General features: G+C 40.6%; 1 protein-coding gene across 1 annotated transcript in view; it reads right to left on the bottom strand.

Moving 5' to 3' along the window:
* snapc4 (small nuclear RNA activating complex, polypeptide 4) overlaps positions 1-24801 on the bottom strand; it is a 101962-nt gene extending 77161 nt beyond the window's left edge. Inside the window, exons 1-7 of the mRNA XM_051931586.1 lie at positions 24652-24801; positions 17401-17548; positions 16795-16832; positions 13441-13579; positions 9974-10008; positions 5329-5472; positions 1365-1490 (exon numbers count right to left, since the gene is read on the bottom strand). Of these exons, the coding sequence (XP_051787546.1) occupies positions 1365-1490; positions 5329-5472; positions 9974-10008; positions 13441-13579; positions 16795-16832; positions 17401-17536 (618 nt within the window). The 5' untranslated portion in view covers positions 17537-17548; positions 24652-24801. The remainder of the gene's footprint in view (positions 1-1364; positions 1491-5328; positions 5473-9973; positions 10009-13440; positions 13580-16794; positions 16833-17400; positions 17549-24651) is intronic.
* Between the last annotated feature and the right edge of the window lie 2947 nt (positions 24802-27748).

Below are 27748 nucleotides of genomic sequence, written 5' to 3'. Positions count from 1 at the left end.
ATCAACTTTGTGGGTAGCACTGCTGCCTCGCAGTTGGGTGACCTGGGGACCTGGGTTCGCTTCCCGGGTCCTCCCTGCGTGGAGTTTGCATGTTCTCCCCGTGTCTGCGTGGGTTTCCTCCGGGTGCTCCGGTTTCCTCCCACAGTCCAAAGACATGCAGGTTATGTCGATTGGCGATTCTAAATTGAAAAAAGTGTGTTTGGTGTGTGGGTGTGTTTGTGTGTGTCCTGCGGTGGGTTGGCTCCCTGCCCGGGATTGGTTCCCTGCCTTGCGCCCTGTGTTGGTTGGGATTGGCTCCAGCAGACCCCCATGACCCTGTGTTTGGATTCAGCGGGTTGGAAAATGGATGGATGGATGGATGGATGATGATTTAACAGAAGGTATACTATGGTCTTGTAAAGTCAAACTTTTAGTCAGTGCACTTTCCATAGCAATGAAGACAAGAGTGATTTCTTGTATAATAAAGGGTGGCGCATGAAAAACCGAACTGTCTCCGACCAGCTGGCTCGAGCTATTATACAGGCAGGTGCTGTCGTGACACGGATGGAGCAACATGTCACACTTCTCACGAGTCACTTTCTCGAATTCACAACGTCTTCACAGAGGAACAAACTGTCAGCAAAGGTTTGTGGCCACCAAGATCACCGGACCTGTCCACTTGCGACTTTTACCTGTGGAGCAACCTGAAGGGAAAAGTGTATGTCAATAATCCAAAGACATTAGAGGAACTGAAGGACAATATTCAGAGTGAAATTGGAAAAAATGAAGCGGCTGAGCTGCGTCGCATCTATGACAATATGGTGCGGCGTGCAGAAAAGTGTATTGATGCACAAGGAAATCATTTCCAGCACCTCCTCTAACCAGTAAGGACAGATTTTTGTATTGCATATCTTTTGTTTCACGTATGGGCTAAGAAATGTACGTCAATATTGGAGCCGGAGATGGTTTGGTTTTTCGTGCGCCACCCTGTATTAAATCAAAATCACAGTGCTTTATGTGGTTTTTAAACATAGAGGAAAGCCTTTAATATCCCACATTGCTCATAATCAAGAGATCTTATTGACAAAATCCTAACATTTTTCAGTATTACAAGTCTAGTTTTCAGAGGTAGAGAGTCATTAAAGCAGATAATAAAATATGGTAAAACATGAAAGCTGTTAAATTGAGACACAAACACAACAGCAAGCTGATGACCTGAGATGCTTCTGTTATACTCAAAAAGTGAAAAAGACGTGTTTTCCTTTCTAAAATAATGCTCAAGCAAAACAAAAGACACATGAACATAGTGCAGTACTACATATAGTACACCGAGTATCACCTGCAAGAACGACAGATCAGTAAGTATTAAGGAGACTTTGACTTACCACGCCAGTTATTTTATCCTTGAAATAGGGCTTTAAAAAGTTTCCCACAAACAGGCGTAATGGTGGAAGTGAACTTGACTCTGCTACAATAGCTGTTGGCTTTGACAGCTGAGAAAGGATTTCATTCTATAAGAATACAAAAGAAAAAACATGCAAGAATACTTTAATGTGAAAAGTACTGAAGTTGATCTTTGCCCTTAACATTTACATAATACAATACTGGCTGCTGCATTGTCTACAAAGCACTCTCTTCTATACATGCACACTAACTGGGATGGCACGTTCTTGCCTTGGCCATTTTTCTTACCATTTCTTGCTTGGCAGACGCCACTCTTACTAGAAACTTTGCTGATGGTTATTTCTTAAATTATGCTGTGCACTTGCTGCTTTACACCAGTGGTTCTCAAGAAGTGGTCCATAAGTGTGAGTGGGCCACAAGCTGACAGTCATCAGTGACTTTTATATCACTCAGATAGGTTAGTCTGTCATGTACTTACTTAAAAATTTATTTTATTACAGTCAAGGCTGCTATCTGACCATTGGTGATACTTACTTTTAGGCTCAAGATAAATGTTTCAAAACCTGCTGTACCACCATGATGCAGCCCTTCTGACTTTTACTTCAATTCCACGCCTTCCTGTTCCACTCCAATTACTAATTCTGGTCGGCTCCCTTTCTCCCACTTGCAACACTTCTTTAATGTTAGACTCTCCTATCCAGCCAATCTCAACCATCACGCAGTTCTCGCTCTTAAACTCATTCTGATGTCAGCCTGGAGAGCTCACCCCTGTCAATAGAAGAAGCCCGTGACCTGCAAATCAATGGGGAACAAGCTGCCTGCTCTTAATTGATCTTAATAGCCGAGGGGTTACTTTGAATCACTGGTTAAAACCTGGGAATTGTAGTCTTAGCACCACTGGATTTGAATCTTATTATTTTGTTTTACATAAACGCACTTCATAAAATGACTCTTGGAAACATAACACGGATATACGCTAACAGGTGACAGTCAGCCTCAAATGGGCTGCTGTTAGATTTGACTTTAGTAAAGAGGCAGAATGGCATTAAAAGCACTGGAAAGGTCAAAGAACAGGATCTTGACTGTGGTGTTGGCTTTGTCCACGTGGGAGTGGGCTCTGTGGAACATTTAGATGAAACCTATGTGTGTCTGATAGGCAAACTGCAGAGGATCCAGATGTTCTGAAACCAGGGGTCTTAGCTATTTTAGGACTAGCCTGTTAAAGGCCTTCATGATCTATGAAGTGATAGATAGATAGATAGATAGATAGATAGATAGATAGATAGATAGATAGATAGATAGATAGATAGATAGATAGATAGATAGATAGATAGATAGATAGATAGATAGATAATGAAAGGCACTATATAATGGATAGATAGAGAATGCTTTGAGTACCACAGCTTTACACTATTTTCCAATAATGTCTATGACATTACAACACGATAACATAAATGTAATGACAGACTATTCTAGACCTGTGAAATGCTTGTAGTATTACAATTTACAACAGTAAGTTACTGTTACCTGCCATGAGTGGGTGTATCTTGTCATCAATAATCCCCAGGTATGCAGTGTCATTCTCACACTTACCAGGAAACCAAACCCCCAAAATATCACACCATTTAATTTTTCTGAAAACCAAAGGGTGGTTTATGTTTTGCTACACTCCATTAAACACAAAGGTTCAGCAGGTTTCCTGCTATAATACATCCTACTGTGTATCATGTCCATCCCTCACAAAGCACAATTCTTTTCCACCTTTGTCTGCTTCCAACATCAAGCTCCAGCTTGCAACCGTAACATTTCCACTGAGTTAATGTGTCTCTTTACCTGAATATTTTACAGTAAAGGCCGGTGCTGTAGCAGTATCACAGCCTGCCTGTCACTCTAAGGACTGGATTTCAGCTCTATTCTCACTCGCCATTAGTAAAAGAATAAACTCACTTGGAAATGATCCATCTTTTAAGTTTCATGAACCACGAAAGGGAGGAAGACTCTAAGCCTTTCTATTAAGAAACATTTCAGACTCTCACAGGTAACTTGTTTTCCCCTCTCTTGCTTCCCTGTTCTTTCAGAAGAGTGGATCTGCATGTTGTCTCAGGGTGACCAAGTGGTGCAGTAAAGCACCGAGGAAGGCTACTGAAGCAGCATGTCTGTCTCGAAAGGACCAGTTCCTCAATCAAAATTTAACTGACATACGAGTGTTATTGGTTTCTGTAAGAGAAACACTTTTAACTAAAAGCGAGTTGTGTAGTTTAGACACACTGCACTAGTTCCCTCTACACTTATGGTTAGTTCGATTTTCCTACTAATCTTGTGTATTAATTAAAATCTTCCACTCTGAGGTCAAAAGGCCAGAGCAGCACGGACTCTGTTCTTGCAGAACTTTTATTAGGTTTTGTTGCATCATTTCATCACTTTTGAAACCTCCTACTAATTATCAGAATTCTACCTTCCTATTAATACAGATAGAAAATGGCTCTTCATTTTTTCCAGTTAGACTGACAAACATCTGTGCTGGTTTCTTGGTTTGTTTTACTAAACAGACTCATTCTTTCAACGTCTTTTCTCCACAGTAGCTGGAAAAAGATTTTGTAACTGATCTCTCCGAGTCCAGGAGTAAAACGATATTAAAATATGAGAAGCATCAGAGGATGAGAGATACTTAAGAGTCAGACTGTGAAGAGCTCGATTTTTAATTTTTGTAGGCAATTTCTTACATTTGCAAATTTTCTTTTCATTGTGGAAAGCACCTGCACTTTTTGTAGTGAAGTGCTTGGTTGTCTGCCAGCATCAATGTAACTGGGACACCTCTCAGCACTACCAAAGATGAACCTCGAGACCCCTTCACTTGACCTCTTTTTTCTGAAACTTTCTTTTTAACAAGCACTCAAATAAAAACACTGAGAAATTTCACTTCAATTGAAAGATATTATATATACTCGTGGATAAGTCGGGACTTGATTTTACTGTATAATTTCTGGTATTTTATAATGTTGCTCGTATAAGTCGAATGTGCAAAACTCACACTATTGGTCCAAGAGATTACGATATGCTAACGGCCACCTCAGAGAGTCACCATGGAGCTCACGACCTTTTTTTTCTATGTATTGTGCCCACGTGACCACATGGTATTTAATACCTGAACTATTCCGACGTGACGTTTGCACGGTTTTGTGTTTTTTGAATCTCACACTCTCATACACCTTTATCATAAGAGCATCCCTTATCTATGATGGAGTGTTCAATCAGAAGAAAATATGAAGCTGGTTTTAAATTAAACGTCATTGAAATAGCGAAAGAAATTGGTAACTGCACTGCTGCAATAAATTCGATGCATCTGAGAAACTGATGAGAGATTGGAGAAAGCAAGAGGATGTAAAAACAAATTAGTGTCGTATTTTTGAACGGGCGTATAAGTCGGGGTCTGATTTCACGATCGATTTTTCAGGTTTCATTACCCGACTTATATGCGAGTATATACGGTACTCCTTTTCTTAAGTTCACCTCTTGAAGAGAGCAGCTTAGCGGTTGTACCTTGTAAGCAACAAAAGATGTCATTTTTAGATGTAGTTCACCAAGACATTCTCGTTTGGTCAACCTGTCTGGTATTCAGCATGGCTGTGGAGGGTATGCGATGTTTCTGCATTGCGAGCTCCTGGTTAAACAAAAGGATCTAATACACTGAAAGTGGAGCTCTTTGCTAAGAGCAGAAGTAAAATATGTCCAGTTTAGATCATAGAATATTAACAGCTGTACCTAACAAACTATCCATTTGTTAAATATCACATTAATTATTTTATGATATCAATGAAAATTTTCCTCTAAAATCTCAATAGCAGAATTTATCTCCTCAACAGGCCATGCTATATTTGTGCAATTAGCCCAATACAAACCAGATTCACAGAATTGTACATTTGTAAGATTACTTTACTAACATACTTGCAGTTCTTTGTTCTCGGCTACCATTCTTTCAAGCTCTAGCAACTTCTCTTCAATCACTTCCTGATAAACCAAGTTTATCTGCAGACAGGTCTCAGAGTCTTTGGGGAGTCCTAAATCATCGTCATTTTCTGCATCATCACCCTAAAACAAAAATTTTAAAAATTATACATACCTATTTTATTTAATTTACAAGACAACTCCATTCTTTCCAACAGGGTTTAATAATATACAGCTAGATACCCAAAAATGGCTAACAGAACATTCCTACCTTTTCAACACTTTCCAAAGATATGCAGTGTATAAGATTTCTACATTTCATCATTTACAAGAGTGTCAGAAATACAATTTTTCCACAAGTTAAAAAGTCTTTTTCAATTCAATTGAAATCAAATTTCTTTTCATTGTACCGTAAAGGCAGCAGCATTTTACAGAAGCTCTCTCTCTCACTTTTCTCCTTGTTTTTGATAAACTTTTTTGTTTAATTATTATCATTGTTAAGATTAAATATGACCTGGTATCTGGCCTGTCACTATAAAGTTTCAAATGGATTTTTAAATTGAAGATGTAGTGCTATCATCGCAAACGCCAAGTGTCCGCTTTTGTTCCAGCTGCCTTCAAGACAAGCTGTAAACTCGAGAGACGTCACAGGTTGAGTGTCGAGATTATGAAGGCTACCGTATGTCTGCAACATCTTAGAACGTAACAAGACTCTTTAGGAGCGTAAAGTTTGATATACCAAATATACCCAAACTCAGCTGGTAACACTGCGATTACTACTGCCTAAGGAACTTTGTTCCACCTTATCAGAGGAGCAGCTTGTCCTAAGGTTAAAGGCTGATGAGCAACATGTAATGGTAAAAGGAAGGTGGAAAAGTTTCAGATCTGGCCTACCTCCATATAATGGGGAATAGTCCATCGCTTTTAAAAACGGTGGATGAACTGTCACATCTCATGGTGTGACACTGAGTTCAGGTACTGTGGCATTTTGTGTACTGCAGAGAACTGATTTAAACTTATTTCAGAAGCTTTTTACACTTGGAGGGGTTATGTGGAATGGAAAAGGTAGAAGGGGGACTATAAATCTATGGGAATGAGCAACAGTTAAAAAAGGGAGAACATTACAATATGAACTAAAATGTTTAATACAGACATTGAAATACTGACTCAATCTGTCAATGTTACGGTCTATGGAGATATGTTACATCATCTTTGGTAATGTTTATTAACTCAGCAACAGAAATGACTCCCTCTACTACCCACACTCTAATGATGAATCATTCAATCAAGGGAACTTTGGAAGAAACAAACTTCTTCCGTTCATCAGCATGTTCCATTTATGGAGACTAGGGCTGGGAATCCATACAATTCGATTCAATATCGATTTTATCGTGACTGAATTAGTGTGCACTGATATATTTGACATGGTGGCTTTTTTAGAATTTACTTAACCATGCATAAAGAACATAACTATAATGTGACAAATTTCAGTTAACACTTTATTTGAAGGGCATCTACATAGTGACTTCATAACCTATGCATAAGCACTGAATGACATTTAAGAAGAAACACTTGATTAGGAATGAACAGTTAACATCACTATTTGGAAGATGTAGGACAAAATCTCAATGCTCTTTAAAACAAAAACAAAAAAAACACAGCATTGCACTCATTCAAAATTCACAATAATTTAACTAACGTACTGTGTGTATCGCCACATCAGAGTCCACACATATTAGGGGGACTTCTTATTTTAATACAATGCAATGGTATTGTCTTTATAAAACCTCTCGATCATCTTGTGAATAATATAATAAAACAATCAAATATTGCTTCTTAAACAATACATGTTATTCAATAACCTATTTATGTGTTATGAATCTCCATGTAGACACCTTTCAACTAAACTATTAGCCAAATATATTCCCTTATTGGACATTTAAAATAATCTTGAATTAGTCCAAATTAAAGATACAGCAGGAAGACTTGTGTCTTTCTATAATTCTCTGTTACACATATCTTCAGTTGCTCACTTTCAGCAGTCACGTTATTCGGTCTCAAGATAAGTGATTTCTCAAATTTGTTGCATTACAACAAGAAATAACTTCTGAGCTGCACAGCTAACATAAGGCTTTGCTTTTGTCCAGCTGTTCTTTACCAACACACCATCTCCACACATCTGGTTTAAGTGCTGAAGACGCCGATTTCAGTTAAAGAGGACACACCATTTTATGCAAAGAAGCAAAGTGCTTTTTCCGTAGAAAGCCTTAACAGGCGCATTAGTGTCATCAACTGGATCAGATGGCAACAAAAAAAGACAAGCAAAAATCTACATCATTCTAGATCTAGATCATTCTTGAGAGTTTAACAACCAATATCGAATCGTTTAAACGAAAAATAGTGATTAATCGGAAAATTCGTATTTTTTACCCAGCTGTAGTAGAGACACTGCTCTATTTAGTTGTTAATGCCTTTAAAATTTAAAATTGTGACACAACCGGGCAGATCTGACTAAATCGTACTCCTACCTACAAGCCTCTCATTAGATGGCAGCAGCTCTCTTATTATCCAAGCCAGAAGCTCTCGAGTTTGTTAGGAAGGTTTTGACTTATTATAATATTTATATTTTTTGAGCCTATGTAAAGTTTTGCTTTCCCTGTGGGAACAAATAAAGAATTATCTATCTATATAGGTAACAAAATAAGAAATATTTCTTACTAGTCTCATTATAACAGAAATATCCAGAAACAAAACAGCACAAGGTGCAGTGACATATCCTAAAGAAATCACGAAGTAAAACAATAATGAAAGCAAGAAATATCAATATGCAATCCTACTAAAGTTAAATATCACAACAGGTTAACAGTATGACAAATAATGAACTTCACATGATCAATAAAACTGAACTACTACTGCTAACGAGTGTTAATTTTAAGTCTCGTACACACAATAAGGCTACTGTTCAATTTCCAAACCTGCAAAAATATGTATACAGTCAAAGTAAAAAGTATGTGAACCCCTAGGAATTCTCCAGATTTAGGTCTAATTCCCATATAAAACATGTCAGTCCCAATAATGAACTAACACAGTCTCCTATAACTAAAGACACACAGATTTTCAGAGAATGTTTGACCATAATGAATAAATCATTCAAACTGTGAAACTGAAAGTTGGAAAAAGTAAGTGAACCCTACACTAATGACTTTTTAAAAAGCTTATTGCAGTCCGAATTTCGCACACCTGGAGTCCATTTAATGAGACGAGTTCAGAGGTGTGGTGGCCTACAATGACTTTGATGGATCACAAACACTCTAAAGTTTGAGCTTTTGACAAGAAGCATATCCAGATGGGAATCACGCCTCGCACAAAAGAGCTGTCTGAAGAGCTACGATCGAGAATTGTTAATCTACATAAGGCTGGAAAGGGTTACAAAGTCCTCTCAGAGATTTGAGATATTCCTCAGTCTACTGTTAGGCAAGTTGTCTATAAATGGAGACAGTTTGGTATTGTGGATACTCTGCCTAGAAGTGGGTGCCCTGCCAAGATGACCCCAAGAGCACAAAGCAAAGTCAGCAATGAGGTAAAGAAGAACCCCACGGTGACAGCAAAGGACTTGAAGAAGTCATTAGAACTGGCTAACATCTCAGTTCTTGAGTCATGTATACGCAAAACATTGAACAAGAAAGGAGTCCATGGCAGGACACCAAGAAGGAAGCCACTGCTATCAAAAAAGGACATTGCTGAAAGAGCACTTGGACACTCCACAGCGGTACTGGGAAAATGTTTTGTGGCGTGATGAAACCAAAATTGAACTATTTGGGAGGAACAAGCAGAACTTCATTTGGTGTGAAAAGAGCCGCTGCATATCAACATCAAAACTTCATCCCTACAGTAAAGTATGGTGGAGGGAACATCAGGATTTGGGCCTGCTTTGCTGCATCAGGGCCTGGACAGCCTGCCATCATTGAGGGGAAAATGAATTCACAAGTTTATCAACAAATTCTCCAGGATAATGTGAGGGTGTCTGTCCATCAAATTAAGCTCAGAATAGGCTAGGTGATGCAACAGGACAATGACCTGCAGCAAATCCACAGCTCAATGGCTTCAGAAGAACAAACTTGGCTTTGTGGAGCGGCCCAGTCAGAGCCCAGATCTCAATCCTATTGAATGACTTGAAGAGAGAGAGCCATACACAGAAGACAACCAAAGAATATGGCAGAGTTAAGGCAGTTCTGCAGGGAAGAATGAGCTCAAATTCCCCCCGGGCATGATGTGCAGGTCTGATCTGCAGTTACAGGAAGCGCCTGGTTGAGGTCATTGCTGCCAAAGGAGGGTCAACCACTTATTAAATCCCAAGGTTCACATACTTTTTCCACTACCACTGTGAACGGTGAATTTGTTTGTAAAATAAAGACATGAGAGTAGAATTTTTTGTGCGTCATTGGCGGAAACTCATCGTGTATATCAGTTACCTGTGACTTAGATGAAGATCAGATCACTTTTTATGACCAATTCATGCAGTAAACCAGAACATTCCAAAGGGTTCACATAATTTTTTCTTTGACTGTGTATCTTTCCTAAGATATCTTAACAAAAATAAAAAAATGGAGAGGGAAGCAAAGAAAAATCATGAAGGATTACTTACCATATCAATCTGAAGACATCCATCAATATCTACATCTATAAAATAAAAAGTAAAATAGGAGTGCCGTTAAATGAACTTGTCATTATAGTATTACGCACTCATTTCATGTCTGGAGTTAAGTACAACTTTCAAATACCTGCTACATACAGTACAAAACATTTACATTCATCGATCATTTATAGAAATATTAATGATAAATGTGTTTTCTTTTTGCCCAAGCAAAACTTTATACTACCTGAGTTAAATACAAAAGGACGAACAGTATGGAAAGAGGGGGTCAATACAGAGGGGGCTATGGGTGGGGTAAACTGTGTTTACTAAACTTGTATCAGCAATGACAATGACCCCGACAACACCACATTTGCTTCTTAATGTGGAAGTGGCACTTACAATTTAAAAATTAAAATTGCTGGAGCAATCATTCAGTATTACAGATGGGTAATACTAATAATGACATACAAAAATGTATCCACATACTAAATAAAAGTAGCTTTCCAGGACTTTGCTCCCCAGCAAATGAATAAATAACTTTAAAATTCAGTACACTACACTGTAAAGGTAATCAAGTACTGTATTTTTCCATATAAACTAAATGACATTTACTGTGTTTTAATTTAAAAAACTAGAAAAATTGACACAAGAACAGCCAGTCAGCCCAATGAGCTCGACCATCCTATTCACCTACAGTGATGAGCAAATCCTGAGGAATTTGCTTGGTCCTGAATTTGTTGAGACATCTCAATGAACATTATACTACTAGTCAATTTAAATTTAAGGTCGTTATAAAATATAGAAAACGCATTATAAGTAATCGATACACTCACAAATCCAGCATGATAGGCTAACACTGAAGGATTTTAATGTGCATGGAAGGCATAAGACACTTTTTGGGTGAGACCAAGAGAAAAGGATAAAGCCCTGTGCACCATAAACATGATATATACCGTATCTACTCGTGGATAAGTTCTCCCGCAGATAAGTCGGGACTTGATTGTACAGTTTAATTTCTGGTATTGTATAATGTTGGCTGTATGAGTCAAATGCAGAAAACTCATGCTATTGGTCTAAGACAGGGCTCTCCAACCTTTTTTCCACCGAGATCTCTTTTTACAAAATGAAAATGTTTTCTAACGTTTATCATCATTGCTTATTTCAACCCAAACAAACTGAATACGCTTGTTTTGCCTGAACATTTACAAAATGTTGGTGTCCACAACTCACATTTTGCATTAAAACATCACCAAAAATATTGAGTTCACTTGCAAGTGCATTTTGTATGTCTGTATGCATTTTCTAGCGTATCTCACACCATTGACTTAAAACAAAACAATGCAATTCCAAATCCACAGATATTCCTTCTTCATTTGCCATGTTGTCACATGTCACTGTGTCACATTATTTACAGGTCCAGTCGCATGTGTGATGTGTTTTTAGTTAGTCACATGACTGACACTGAGGTGTATGGTGGAGTGGAGCCCCTCAGGTTCACTCTTATGGAATCATTTAAATGTTCGTCTGTCAGTCTTGTTCTGAACTTTGATTTCATGACATTCACGTCAGACTCACAGAGGTATGGAGACCCAGACAAAGCAGACATTTTCAGAGCTGCTTGGTAAAGATTCTTCTAGTTATCAAGCTCTACTAAGCTCCAGAAATGCTGTTGAGACTTTAGTAAACCTTCAAAATAATGTGCAGTTAATATACAATATATAAAATCCAAAGTCTCTCTGTCTGTCTGCTTTTCACGAGAGAACTACTTAGCGAAATGAGAGAAGTCACGAAATCAACTGGAATGTTCATGCAAAGTATAGAAAAAACCCGATCTAAATCTGCTATGTATCAGAATTCGCTTGCGGTTTTGATTTATTTGTGCGAATTAAGGGCCTTCCTCACTCTCTCGCCATCTTCGGGGTGTGTTCCTTAACTCCGCTTAGCTAGCGAATGAGAGAACAATTGAATTCAACTTTGTTGGATATTTAAATTAAAGTGTTACTTAGTTCTTGATGGGTTTGAGTCCAGATATTCTCTTAAGTGTATGCCACATTGTAAAAGAGAGATTGTAATTCAGATTGTGGATCATGATTTTGTGTTAAAAGGATCGCTATAGGATTTTTTGGAAAGATCGCCCACACCCTAATTTGACAAATCAAGTTTTCAAATGTATGTAGGATTCATTAACCCTTTGGCAAGCTACTTGGAAAGGGGTTGCGAGTTACCGGTAGCTTGCAAGCAATGCGTTGGAGACCCCTGGTCTAAGAGATTATGACATGCTAACGCCCACCTGAGAGCGTAACCACGGAGCACAGAGTCTTTTTTATCTATGTGCGTGTGGCAATATGCTGTATCAGCGCAGGCCCCTAACCGCTCTCTCTCTCTATTGTGCCTACGTGACCACACGGTAATACCCCAACTATTCCGAAGCGACGTCTGCACTGTTTTGTGTTTTTTGTATCTCATACCCTCATACACCTAACAGCATCCCTTATCTATGATGGAGCGTTCAATCAGAAGAAAATATGAAGCTGGTTTTAAATTAAAAGTCATTGAAGTAGCGAAAAGAAATTGGTAACTGTGCTGCTGCAACAAAATTCGATACTTCTGAGAAACTGATGCGAGACTGGAGAACGGGCGTATAAGTTGGGTCTGATTTTATGATCGGTTTTTGGGTTTCAAGACCCGACTTATACGTGAGTATATACGGTAGGGCATCAAACACAAAAGTGAAAGAAGTGCATTCAATGAAAATATTATCAAAACCAGTATGGATTTATTTTCTTGCATAAAACATACAGTCCATGCAATAAAACATATCTCTTAGACATAATTAATGCTTTACATGGAGCTCTCAATTCTTCAATTATGACCTAATTTCACAATACGCAGATCTGTAGGCTTCTCACGGGGCCAAGAGGCACTGAATCAAAATTCATGGTACATTTTAAGAAAAGGCAGATACTAAGCTGTACAAACATATTTCTCTCTTTCTTTGCTTATATGAAATGCTTGATAAAAATCAATAGGTCAATAACTGTATTATTACGGAGCAAAATAAAAAGAGTTATGAACAACTATCTCTGATCAATGCAATGTGTACTGTACAACTACAACCATTTATATGAAGTGAAGACTGAAAATGGAAGTTAACGGGCCATCACTTAAAACAATTTCTGGCCTTGATATGGACTGTTAAAAAAATAAATAAATAAAAAAAAGCAACCAACTCTTGGTTAACATGACACACATACTTACTGCACAACTGATCAATCACAAAGGGTCTTTGTTTTAATGATGTCTGCCCTCCAAAGTCTAATGATACCTAAAAATACCACTGAATTTTGTTTGTTAGCAGGAACAGCTGCACTGTGAACTTCTGTTCAGAGATGACACAGCAGCAGATACCAGACAAACCATCAACTATTTAAAAAACACTTGTAAAAGCTAGATGAAGCAAATACAAATGGCAGTACCTTTGTCCGATTCCTCATCCTCTGAATCTGAATCTATTACATTTGCATCTACAGAAGAGGCTGCTGGGCCCAGAGTTCTCTCCAACTCTTCTATCTCCCTCTGGATTTTCACCTTCTTTGCAGACAAATCTTCAACGTTCTGTAGCAAGTTGCATTCATTTATTAAACAACACAATCCAGTCAGTACAAAGAAAAACAGTCACTTAAGTTTTACATTACGATATGTAGGAAGAGGATGGTCTGCAATCATGACGGACCTAACGCAGATGGGCAATATCTCATCCTGCTATAGCATTAAGGAGGATAAACAGATTTTATTAGGTGTTATTGTCTACAGTATAGTAGAAGTTAACAAAAACAAAAAACCTACCACTGGTTACTCTAAAGCATAGGTTCACAACCTTTTTTGGGTCAGAGCCCACTTTTTCAAAGAGTGATTTGATAGCGCCACCCTTGGGTGAACTATACTATACTATATATTGAAAAAAAGGACAGACTTTTAAAATTATTTTATTAGAAGATATTAACAGTATTGTTGTTTTGCTCAAAGTATGATTAAAAAATATACAGTATATTATTAAAAAAATTATTATAATATCATTAGTGAGAGGGTTGAGTTTGGTGTGATGACACTACTTTTATGATGATTGGTGCCATTTTTGTAATCAGCAATCTTAAATCGCCACATTCAACTATTGACAATCTGTTTTTTTTTCTTTGTTAATAGATTGCTGACCATGCTAAATCCTCTTTCAGCTAAACATGATGATGGGAGACTTGTAGATCATCTAATTTGGGTTGCCATCAGGTAAAAGTAGTGTTTCTTCCCAATGAAGAGGCCTATCCACGAGAATTAAAAGATTTGTTATTTGGTGAAAGAGTGGCAGAGACGCGAAGTGGCTGGTGCGTTGCACAGGGCAGGGGGGTTTGCGAGTCCCCTAGTTTTTAATACAGTGCATCCGGAAAGTATTCCCAGCGCTTCATCACTTTGTCCACATTTTGTTATGTTACAGCCTTATTTCAAAATAGATTAAATTCATTTTTTTCCTCAGAATTCTACACACAACACCCGATAATGACAACGTGAAAAAAGTTTACTTGAGGTTTTTGCAAATTTATTAAAAACAAAAAAATTGTGAAAGCACATATACATAAGTATTCACAGCCTTTGCCATGAAGCTCCAAATTGAGCTCAGGTGTCATCCTGTTTCCCCTGATCATCCTTGAGATGTTTCTGCAGCTTCATTGGAGTCCACCTGTGGTAAATTCAGTTGATTGGACCTGATTTGGAAAGGCACACACCTGTCTATAGAAGGTCCCACAGTTGACAGTTCATGTCAGAGCACAAACCAAGCATGAAGTCAAAGGAATTGTCTGTAGACCTCCGAGACAGGATTGTCACGAGGCACAAATCTGGGGAAGGTTAAAGAAAATTTCTGCTGCTTTGAAGGTCCCAATGAGCACAGTGGCCTCCATCATCCATAAGTGGAAGAAGTTCGAAACCACCAGGACTCTTCCTAGAGCTGGCCGGCCATCTAAACTGAGCGATCTGGGGAGAAGGGCCTTAGTCAGGGGGGGTGACCAAGAACCCGATGGTCACTCTGTCAGAGCTCCAGAGGTCCACTGTGGAGAAAGGAGAACCTTCTAGAAGGACAACCATCTCTGCAGCAATCCACCAATCAGGCCTGTATGGTAGAGTGGCCAGACGGAAGCCACTCCTTAGTAAAAGGCACATGGCAGCCCGCCTGGAGTTTGACAAAAGGCACCTGAAGGACTCCCAGACCATGAGAAAGAAAATTCTCTGGTCTGATGAGACAAAGATTGAACTCTTTGGTGTGAATGCCAGGCGTCACGTTTGGAGGACACCAGGCACTGCTCATCACCAGGCCAATACCATCCCTACAGTGAAGCATGGTGGTGGCAGCATCAGCTGTGGGGATGTTTTTCAGCGGCAGGGACTGGGAGACTAGTCAGGATAAAGGGAAAGATGACTGCAGCAATGTACAGAGACATCCTGGATGAAAACCTGCTCCAGAGCGCTCTTGACCTCAGACTGGGGCGACGGTTCATCTTTCAGCAGGACAACGACCCTAAGCACACAGCCAAGATATCAAAGGAGTGGCTTCAGGACAACTCTGTGAATGTCCTTGAGTGGCCCAGCCAGAGCCCAGACTTGAATCCGATTGAACATCTCTGGAGAGATCATAAAATGGCTGTGCACCGACGCTTCCCATCCAACCTGATGGAGCATGAGAGGTGCTGCAAAGAGGAATGGGCCAAACTGGCCAAGGATAGGTGTGCCAAGCTTGTGGCATCATATTCAAAAAGACTTGTGGCTGTAATTGCTGCCAACGGGGCATCGACAAAGTATTGAGCAAAGGCTGTGAATACTTATGGACATGGGATTTCTCAGTTTTGTTATTTTTTTTATAAATTTGCAAAAACCTCAAGTAAACTTTTTTCATGTTGTCATTATGGGGTGTTGTGTGTGGAATTCTGAGAAAAAAATGAATTTAATCCATTTTGGAATAAGGCTGTAACATAACAAAATGTGGAAAAAGTGATGCGCTGGGAATACTTTCTGGATGCAGAAAGGTCCACGTAGGTTTTCCTTTGAATGTGATCTGTAGGTAACGCACTGTAATTTTAGGTTTACACTTGTTCTGAAGGAATTCCGAAACAACCTAGTATTGATAAAAAAAGTTCTCACGTATTTATAGTAATGTTCAATGAACCTGTCAAAACATGCATAGATTCGGTCCTCTGCACGTTTGTTAATCTTCTAAGGACTTGCAAGATCTGAGAATGCATGACTTGTGCAAAACTGTAAATATAATGTACTAATACCTACTATTTAATGCAAATGGGTCTTTCTTAATGGACATTTAGAATAATTGGTTGAAGCATACGCTTGATGATTTTTAGTATTAATCAAACTTTCAGCGCGTTCTTGCGAGTATTGAGGGGGCGGCAGCTGGTCCTCAATGCCCCCTTAATATATCTTGGACCAGAAATGCCCCCTTAGATTTCTTCAGTGCCCACTGGTGGGCAGTACCACCCCCGTTGGGAACCTTAGCTCTAAAGAGTCATCCAAAAACAATTTTTTACATTTGAAAAGGCCTGTTTTTACAGCTGTTTGTTTTTAAGTTCTCAATATTTCATTCAGCAGACACCAAACAATTAGCCAACTATTGATCTAAATTAAAAATTATCCAGTAAAGGACAGATTTTTACTTGTTTTACTATTTGCTTTCATTATTTTAATAACTCTGAAAAGTATTTACTTAATGTGTAAAGAACGACCAATAGCTTTAAAATGCATCTAACCCCCCAGGCTGAGGCCAAAAAACTTACCAACTTACTCTGCACCACAGCTTCATCGCTTGAATTATCTGTTAACACACATTGAAAACACAAATTAGGACTGAAATAGACAAATGCAACTTTACAGATTGAGAGAAAAAGGTCAAGACAAATGAAGGGAATGTAGCCAAACACGGTAAAGAGTTAAAAGAAACAGGAAAATGACAAAAAGTGAACATAAAGCGGGGCAAAATAAAAACAAGAAGTTTAAAAACATGAGCAACAAATGAATTACACAGGATTACGAAAAGAAACACACATTTAGTAAAGAAATGGAAGTACTGTATCAAGGCAAAAAAGAAAAGAATCAGGAAAGAACAATACAATGGGAAGAGGCACATGTGTGGTAAGATTGGACAAAAGTTGAGAGTAAAGTGGAGAGACCGTTGTGGAAGAGAAACACAAGAGAGAGCTCTAGCAATGGCTGATAATAGCAAAGGAAGAGAGGCGCTGGGAGTTGGGAGGGTTGGTTAATAAGGATATCATTAAGCTGCATTAACCAAAGAACTTCCTAAGCCTTTGGCTCACATTCTAATGTCAAGTCAAACACTATGAGCTGAATTGTAGACAAATACAATTACAATACAGTAGTACTACCCGACTCCAAATCCGAATCATCAGTCTCGGAGGACGATATGCCTGGATCAATAGCAGCAGATCCCAGGCTTTTCTCCAGGTGTTCTATCTGCCTTTGGATTCGCTCCTTTTTAGCACAAAGAGTTTTGGCATCCATGAGTGGAAGTTTCTGAAAAACACACAAATTGAAAAATAAACAAACTAAACCAAGAGTAACAATCATTTAAATCAATGAAATAAAATGCGTTATGTACCATTATAACTGGAAAACCTCAGGCATTTTGCTTTTGACAATTGGCATTTAGAAAAACAAGTCAAGTTGGGGAGCATGCACTGGTACAGCGTGTTGCCGCACCCACTACACAACGAAACAACTCGGGATCCCAGTTTGCAACCCCCCAGGCAGACACGTGGTCCAGTCCCACCTTCCGGAGATGACCCTCTATCTGCCGCAGCCAGGTGTTACGAGGGTGACCCCTTGGCCTGGTCCAGCCACTCAGGTTCACAATGAGTTGGATCACCCTCGGTGAAACATGCCACATGGCCGTAGTGCTGTAACTGACGCTCCCTCACAATGCAGGTCATGTGCCTCATTCGGGACTCTGAGAGCAACACAAAGTCAAACCAACGGTATCCAAGGATTTTCCGGAGAGACACAGTACCAAAGGAGTCCAGTCTTCGTCTGGATAGTGTCCATGTCTCTCAAACAGAAAGCACCAGGACTCTAAAGACTTGGACTTTCGTCCTTTTGCATAGATATATGGAGCGCCACACACCCCTTTCCAGCGACCTCGTGACCCTCCATGCTCTCCCAATCCATCTACTGACTTCATAGGAAGTGTCACCAGAGACATGAACGTCACTGCCCAGGTAAGTAAACCTCTCGACAAGGTCAACACTCTCTCCACAAACAGTCACACTGCTGATGGCCATGCCCAAGAGTTCATTAAAGGCCTGATCTTTGGTTTTTATCAGGACATTCGCAAGCCCAGACACTCAGACTCCTCGCTCAGTCTCTTGAGTGCCCTGATCAGAGCCTCCATTGACTCCACAAAGATCACAGCATCGTCAGCAAAGTCAAGATCTGTGAATCTTTCTTCACCAACAGATGCCCCACTTCTGCTGGACCCCACGACCTTGCCCAACACCCAGTCCATACAAGCATTGAACAGTGTAGGAGCAAACACACACCACTGACGAACCCCAGAATCAACTGGGAAAAACACAGAGGTCCTGCCTCCACTCTGCACAGCACTCACAGTACCAGTGTGCAGGCCGGCCATGATATCCAGCAACCTCGAAGGGATCCCGCGAACCCTCACGATGTCCCATAGAGCAGCTCAGTCAACTGAGTCGAAGAAGACATTAGAAGAACATTAATGGGAAAACTCGCATTGTCTGCGCTCCAGTGGTACAAATATGCAAATTAACTCTTTGAGGGCTGAATATTTTTCCAAAAATAATACTTTTCTGCAAAGCAAAGGCTTCAGACAGAAATCAACATAAAACGTCTGTTGTTGCGTGCTGCGGTTGCCAGTTTGCCAAGAACGTGCGGCAGGCATGCTGCCAAGCTGTCTTCACGTAGCTGGGGCAGCAGTGCATTGCAATCTGGTTTCTACCTCTTAAGTGGCAGTCCTCCCAGGCAAACAGTGCTGTAGGCGTTTCAGCTACATGAACCTGTTCAGCAGCACGATTAGCTGGGGACCAGTCAGCTGAAGCTGGAACCTCACATTCATTTTTGATCGCTTGCATCAAAATTGGAGTCCGACAAGTCATAGTCCAATTCAGAAAGAATAGGCTAAACATCGTCCACGGAGTATTTTGCTTCTGCTACACATCTGCTTTGATCTCTCACCAGATGTCAATGCCATTTTTTGCCGTTGTTTGCACCTTGCTACTCACAGTAGCGCAGGAAATCTCGGTCAAAACCAATGAAGCTAACTTTCCTTCTAGCAACGAGAGTCCAACGAAAATATAATGGTTGGTTTTGTTTACAGTTGATTGCCACTGTCAACTCCTCCTTTTGACAAAAGTTGACATCGGCCCTGAAAGAGTTAATGGCACTGGGACTTGCTGTTTAACTATAAATCTATTTAGCTTTCAAAAACGTGTAGATAACATCCAAACAATGCTAATTTTAATATAATATTTTAAATATTAATTTTTAATATCAAACAACATTTGCATTTTAATATTTAACTCCTCCAATCAAGATATCTAAAGCATCCTGGAGTCTGTACACAGTTGTTAATGCTACTTCCTTACAGCTCCAGAGTCCCATCTTCAGACCTGTGTGGAGTCTGCACAGTCTCCCCACGTCCTTGTGCCCCTTCTCTGGGTACTCTGGTGTCCAGTTTCATTTCTAAAAAGTCCTTCTATTTATTAGCTACCCCAACGTGACTCTACACTAATGAATGCGTGAGCATGTAATTACGTGTGCCCTCAAATAGACTGCAATCCTGTTCAGTCAGTGCTATGAATGTAGAATGAAAAAAGGTTTCATAATTTAGGATAGCGACATCACATACAGTGCACATACTGTATATGCTCCACCAATTACTGACACATGCGCACAGCAGATCAAGCAGCGCCATGAAGTGTGAAGTGTAAGACGACAAATCAGGCAAGCAGCACAGATCGGGTAGTGACATCCCAATCTAACACTGGCTGCTACAGCTCACCCTGGCCTCACAAAGCATCCAGTGCTGTTAGGATCCTAAGCCAACTGCATAGTGAATTTTGAGGGAAACATTTTGCAAACAAAGTCACCGTTGATAAATTTTGCCAAACAGCAGTACTGGTTACTTTTTCATTTACATCTCAATAATTATTAACTGCCAGGTTGGGTAAGGATTAACACCAAAAGAAACAAATCAGTGTTGGGAATTCTAACAATTGACGGAGTTAACTTAAATGTTGCTTGAGCAAAAACTGCTAGAATACTTAAGACATATATAAACGAAAGACGTGTGTGTGTGTGCGTGTACGGAGCAGTGCACTTTTCTCATGCTCAACCACAGCCACTAGATGCATGCATGCACTTTTATATTTTTCCACCACTTGCCTGCACCTCACTTTTCACTATGAAAGATGTCAATGTCAATTTATTTATATAGCACATTTAAACAAACATAGTAATGCTGTGGCCAAAGTGCTTTACAAAAATAGAACAAATTAACATAAAACATAAATAGAAATAAAATATATGAACATAAAATAAAATACATAATAAATAGAAGTAATGTTATATACATAAAAAAATAGAAGTAATGTAATATAATCACAAAGAGGAAACCATTAGTATTACTGAAGGTCACGGAATGCAAGTGAGTAGAAATGAGTCTTTAGTCTTGTTTTAAACAGTTCAATTGTAGACGACTCCTTTATGTAATGGAGGTAAAGAGTTCCACAGGCGAGGCGCAGCAGCTGCAAAAGCCCTGTCCCCCTTGGTTTTACACTTGGTACGAGGGACAACCAGAGACAGCTGACCAGAAGATCTAAGCACTCTAGATGGCTGATGTAAAACACACAGTTCAGATAAATAGGCAGGAGCAAGCACATGTAAAGATTTAAAAACTAGAAGCAGGATTTTAAAATCAATTCGAAAACTGACAGGCAGCCAGTGTAAAGAAGCTAATATTGGAGAGACAGAGTCATACTTTCTTGCCCCAACCAGAAAGCGAGCAGCAGCATTTTGGACCAACTGTAACCTGTGTATCAAGGATTTATTAATCCCAGAATACAGCGAGTTGCAGTAATCTAGGCGAGAAAAAATAAACGCATGAGTAGCTATCTCAAGATCCCTAGAAGATAAAAAGGCTTTATCTTACCTAATAGACGAAGTTGAAATAAGCAACTCTTGACTACAGAATTTACTTGTTTCTCAAATGAGAGGTTACTGTCAAAGGTAACACCAAGATTGCGGACTTGAGGTTTGGAAAAGACAGAGAAAGACCCGAGAAGACCAAGACCAATTTGGGCTTTAGCTGCAGGACCCACTATAAGCACCTCTGTTTTATTTTGATTTAGATCAAGAAAATTATTAGCCATCCAGGATCTTAGTTCAGACAGACAGTTGTGGAGTTGATTTGCTGTAGAGTTGCAGACAGGAATATAAACCTGAGTATCATCAGCATAGCAGTGAAAAGAAATGTTACATTTCCTAAAAATTGATGTGTGTGTGTGTGTGTGTGTGCAGCAAACGCCACCACGCAACAACGATGTCGTCCTAAGAACACAAATGACGAGACACAACATCAAAATGAAGCCAACGCCACTGCTCGACAACGTGCAAGTGTAACACCTCAGAAACGGAGGGCAAGGCGTGAACTATTCACTAAAAACTTAGTCTACCTGAAGGTATTTTCTCCAGACAAAGATTTACAGGATTCGTATGCCAGTAATACTGTTAAGACATGGTATCGCCAGTGTCTTCTTACGAAAGCCAGTGGGGCAGCAAGCACAGGTGGGTCCAATTTCCTCTGCACTGGGTCGTCCTTCAGAGTTAGCGGACGCCTCTCCAAGTTCACAATACAGTGGACCCTTGACTTATGAACTCAATTCGTTCGCGAGGGCTGGTTGTAACTCAAGTTGGTTGTAAGTCAAGACTGTTTTTCCCATAAGAAATAATGGAAATGTCCTTAATGTGTTCCGAACCGCCCACAGCAACACTTACTTCACTTTTTTTCAATAGAAAAGGGTTGTATAATGTGCATAATTTACCAAAAACACCAATAATTTTTCTAGTGTACTAACCAAAAGGTTATAAAAAGTGCCTAGCCTACCAGAAACAACAATTTCATACTGTACTCACCATTTAAGTTGAGATCTTTGGCTTGCAGGAAGGAAGGAGGAGGAGGAGAATGAAATGGAAGGTGGTTATTGTTTGGAAGGAGTTTCCTTATACAAATCTTTTCTTTGTAAAATTGTCGAGATGGTGGATTTCGACATGCTGTACATATTAGCGAGATCGGTCACACGAATGCCACTCTCATATTTCCACACAATTTCCTTCTTCGTTTCGATTGTGATCGCTTTCGTTACCTTCCTTAGCAATTATCGAAATAAATTATATAAATCACTGCACTGGCTGAAATTACGTCCACAAACACACGTATCTGGGCTGCGACTGACGCTTACAAACGCTCTCGGCTGTTTGTGTACAATCGCGCAAGCGGATACACGTGACCGCATTCGGGTCGTAAATCAAGTTGTTCGCATGTCCGCCTGGTCGTATATCAAGGGTCAACTGTATCTGTAAAGCTGTTAGGGGGTCTTTGGGTTGTTCTTTTGTCCCAAAGATCACACGCAGCTAGCTGGCTTACAATTAAGAAACTGGATTGAAACAAAAATCCGCAGGAACTGTGGCCTGGCTCCTTCAGGACAGAAGTAGAGGACCCCTGAAATAGATCTAAAATCACTCATAAAGGTAAACAGAGGCAGTCAGAAAGTGGTCGACTGTAAAAGTACAAAATGAAACGAGTTTGTGGTCATGAAGGTTTAACTCAGTGCTTCCCAAGTTCAGTCCTGTAGGATTGCCTTTGGATTTTTATTTTTATCCCAACCATTTACATACTCAGTTCTTTTCATTGATCTCATTCTTTAGTGGGCTGTCCTTTTTAAAGCCTCTTATTCTAAGAAATGCTGAAGACATCTCTATTTGTCGAAACCTTAAAATGCTCATTTTCTTTGTAATTCATTATTTTCTGTGTAGTTTTCTCCCTCAACTGTATCCAAATGCGGACAACACTGAATGGTAAAGTGAAGAAATGACTTCAGTGGGTACATTCACTTGTCTGCTTATTTGTAAAAAACAGTTTCTCCATGAGCAGATGAGTGAGAAGAGATGAGCAGCCATTGCCCTCCTTCATCATTCGGTGATGTCTCCCCCACATCTGTGCTACTCGTTGCTAATCATCAGCAAGTGGATACAGCAGATGAAATGTAACATCAGTAAATATAAAGTATTTGGAATGTAGGAATTGAATACACAATGGGAGGGCTGTAAATCAAGAATACACGTTACGAGAAGGATTTAGGAGTTGTAGTGGACTATCAACTGCCAGACAGTGTTCTGAGGCCATTAAGAAGGCTAGCAGAATGTCAGGTTATATAGCGCCTTGATATGTGGAGTACAAGTCACAGGAGGTCCTGCTCAAGCTTTATAACACACTGGCGAGGCCTCAGCTGGAGTCCTGTGTGCAGTTTGGATCGCCATAAAGACATAGCAGCACTAGAGAAAGTCCAGAGAACTGGGCTGATTACGGGGCCACAGGGGATGAATTACGAGGAAAGATTAAAGGAGCAGAGAGCTTAACAGAGATGAAGAGGAGACCTGACTGAAGTCTGTCCAATGGATCGAGGTGGCGACTTTAAAACGAGTTCACACAAACATTTGAAAGTTTGTCTTCACACAGAGTACCACAGACACAAGTGACCAAGTAGTGTGGTGGACAGTACAAAACTTGACTTGATATTATTTAGGAGGAATTAAGTGGACAGGACTGAAGAGCTTTCTTAAGCTGTACTGCCTGTTCTCGTTAAAATGTTTCTAATGTTCTAATTAAGAAAACAAACGCTACAGAAAATGATCAATTAGAAAAGGAAACGGAAAAAGAAACGTAAGCATATACAGATATGGCAAAGATGACAAATTCCTGGAACTTCTTAGAACTTTCTATCTGTAGAACTAGGACATCAACTGAAAGTATGGACTGTGAAACTGGGTGAAGTAACCACCTACCGCCATGAGGGTCCAACAGCACAGTGTCTGAGGAGTTAAAACGTGCAGACCCCTCGTCCAGCTGAACGTCGCTCTCACGTGCCATTTCCGCGGCCTCGTGCCAGCAGCAAGCGCATCGCACGGGCACTTCGAGGCGGGAGACACACGGTAGGCAACCGCCCAGACGGCAGGTGGCAGTGGGCAGACCGGGCAGCGAGCGTCTCCTCCTCCTCCTGCAAATTTGGGTTTCCGCCTTTAGATTCCTATACAAGGAGCGCACTGTGTTCGTCATTGCAAATACAGTCCAGTCCTGCGGCGCGTTACGCAGAGCCTGAAGAAGCTGCTAGTACCCAACGGGACTGGGACTGGGATGCACCGACTGGGCTCGCAGCACTGCGGGTAAACGCTGAAGTGCGCGGCAGTAGAATAAGGCCGCAGAAGTACAAGACAAGACAAGCAGCGGAGTTATACGAAGGGAAAGCGCCTTCCAGATGACTTTAGAAGCCAGCCCTGTACCGTAATCAGCATTACCTTTAAAGTTTCGTACTTACAACTAATTCGTTCTTCGTCCTCTCGTTCACGTTTTACACCGATGCTTACTTTACTTTTTCAAACACTTAATAGGATATTTCCTTGCAGCGGTAAACGCTGAGCTATTTAGCATTTTACCCACAATACACCTCGCCAGGGCTGTTTTAAATAATACGGCCGACGTTTCAGAACGCAAAACGTTGATTGGCTAGAGCAACTTCTTGTGGGCGTGCTTTGCATAATTTAACGAGCCACGCTTTCCCCCCCGCCCAAGTCCTAGTGAGGAGCCATCGTGCCCTGAGCCACTGATCCACTACGGCTATCGCAAGCCAAATGATCATTTAGGGCTGCGTTTCTCATCCTTTAAGTATCTGCGACCCGAGTTTTCATAATAGTTTCAATCGCGCCCCCCCTTAACGTTTTTTTGAAAGAAGCCCACTAATAACAATTTGTTATTTTTTAATTAATGATATATCATAGATGCATATTTTATCATACCTACTTAACTTTTATCGGCATTTATCTAACTCTGTATTTATTTTTCTAGTATCAGAATGTAGTTTAAGTTAATTTGTTTTGGTTTCAATAGATGGATTTTTCATATTTTCGATTCTTGTTTTTTTTTTTTTTACATCTTCGCGCACCCCTAGGGGGGTCCGCCCCACAGTTTGAGTACCAATGATTTAGAGATACCTTGAAAACATTTGAAGCTATCTCTAAATATTTAAATGTATCTCTATATATTTTAATATAGCTTTTAATGTTTTCAAAATATCTCTAAATGATCAATTGTCTTGCCCATAGTGCAGAATGTGAGTTTATTGAGCCTTCTCAGGATTTAATAAATCGTATCTGCCAGCGCTATATAAATGTAATGAATTATTATTATTATTATTATTAGTTGATTTTAACAGACGCAGTGGGTAGCGCTGCTGCCTCGCAGTTAGGAGACCTGAGGTTCGATTCCTGGGTCCTCCCTGCGTGGAGTTTGCATGTTCTCCCCGTGTCTGCGTGGGTTTCCTTCCACAGTCCAAAGACATGCAGGTTAGGTGGATTGGCGGTCCTAAATTGGCCCTAGTGTGTGCTTGGTGTGTGGGTGTGTTTGTGTGTGTCCTGTGGTGGGATGGCACTCTGCCCGGGATTGGTTCCTGCCTTGTGCCCTGTGTTGGCTGGGATTGGCTCCAGCAGACCCCCGTGACCCTGTGTTAGGATTCAGCGGGTTGGAAAATGGATGGATGGATGGATTTTAACAGATGGATATTCCTCTGGTCCCAGTTAGAGGAGGTCTGCACCAGGGATCTCCTTTAAGTCCTTAACTCGTTTTATCTGTTTGTAGATGTGTTGAGTCAACAGCTAAAAGACCAATCCACCACTTTGTGCCGATGACATTAATTGATAGATAGATAGATCTTTATTGTCATTGTCACTTTTACAAAGGAACAACGAAATTGAAAGTGCAGTCGACTCAGTGTGAGGCATAAGAGTTAAAAAGACAAGAAGAGAGAAAATAATAAGAAACCTAAAAGTACTTTACAAAATATACAAATTGCACTTGTTAAATTGTGTTGTGTAGTGCCACACAAGAGGAAGTGGAGAGGAGGTTGGAAGAATGGAGAAGGCCTTTGAAAGTTAGAGAGGGCTGAAGCTAATTAGTAAGAAGACAGACTATATCAACTTTAATGATGATCAGGATTCAAACTTTGGCCTGCAGGGGGAGCAATTGAGAAGAAAGGCTAAGTTCAAATATCTCAGATCTGTGGTAGACCAAGATGGAAAATTAGACGCTGAGCTAATCCATAGAGTGCAGTGTGGATGGGACAATTGGAAGAAGGTAGCAGGAGTATTGTGTGATTGAAGAATTAAGGTGAAGTTTAAATGTAAGGTTTTTAAGATGGTGCTAAGACCAGCAATGATGTGTGGAGCCGAGACATGGGCAGTGAAGGGAGCACAGGAGAAGACATTGAATGTGGAGATGGACGTGTGGCATTACAAATAAAGGACAGAATGCAAAGTGAGACCATCAGAGAGGTACAAAAAAAGTGGGAGAGAAATCTAAGAAAGGACAGGAAAGGATGTTGTGTTGAAGTGGTGTGGTCATGTAATGAGGAGAGACCATGAATACATGAACGATGGGAATGGAAGTCTAGGTGAAGAGAAAGTGAGGGAGGCCAAAGAGAAGGTGGATGGAAAAAAGGAAAAGAAGATGTGAAGGAAAAGATTTTGACTGAGGAGGAGGTGCAAGGTTGAGCTGTATGGAGAAGGTTGATCAGGCACATCAACCCCCACATCCTCTTCCGCTTATCCAAGATTGGGTCGCAGGGGCAGCAGCTTGAGCAGAGATGCCCAGACTTCCCTCTGCCTGGCCACTTCTACTAGCACTTCCGGGGGAATCCCGAGGCGTTCCCAGGCCAGCCAAGAGACATAGTCCCTCCAGCATGTCCTGGGTCTTCCCCAGGGCCTCCTCCCGGTTGGACGTGCCTGGAACACCTCACCAGGGAGGCATCCTGATCAGATGCCCGAGCCACCTCATCTGACTCCTCTCGATGCGGAGGAGCAGCGGCTCTACTCTGAGCCCCTCCCGGATGACTGAGCTTCTCACCCTATCTTTAAGGGAGAGCCCAGACACCCTGCGGAGGAAACTCATTTCAGCCGCTTGTATTCGCGATCTCGTTCTTTCGGCCACTACCCATAGCTCATGACCATAGGTGAGGGTAGGAACATAGATCGACCGGTAAATTGAGATCTTTGCCTTGCGGCTCAGCTCCTTTTTCACCACGACAGACCGATGCAGAGCCCTCATCACTGTGGACGCCGCACCGATCCGCCTGTCGATCTCACGCTCCATTCTTCCCTCACTCGTGAACAAGACCCCGAGATACTTGAACTCCTCCACTTGGGGCAGGATCTCGCTCCCAACCCTGAGAGGGCACTCCACCCTTCTCCGGCTGAGGACCATGGTCTCGGATTTGGAGGTGCTGATTCCCATCCCAGCTGCTTCACACTCAGCTGCGAACCGATCCAGAGAGAGCTGAAGATCACGGCCTGATTCATTACGTTTTACTTTTTTTTTTTTTGTACTGTGGTTAATTACTCGCCGTACTGTAACATGGTTAGTTC

Source organism: Erpetoichthys calabaricus, chromosome 9 (assembly GCF_900747795.2).
Source record: "Erpetoichthys calabaricus chromosome 9, fErpCal1.3, whole genome shotgun sequence".
NCBI classification, from domain to species: Eukaryota; Metazoa; Chordata; class Cladistia; order Polypteriformes; family Polypteridae; genus Erpetoichthys; species Erpetoichthys calabaricus.
This window is presented reverse-complemented; position numbering and strand designations above follow the sequence as displayed.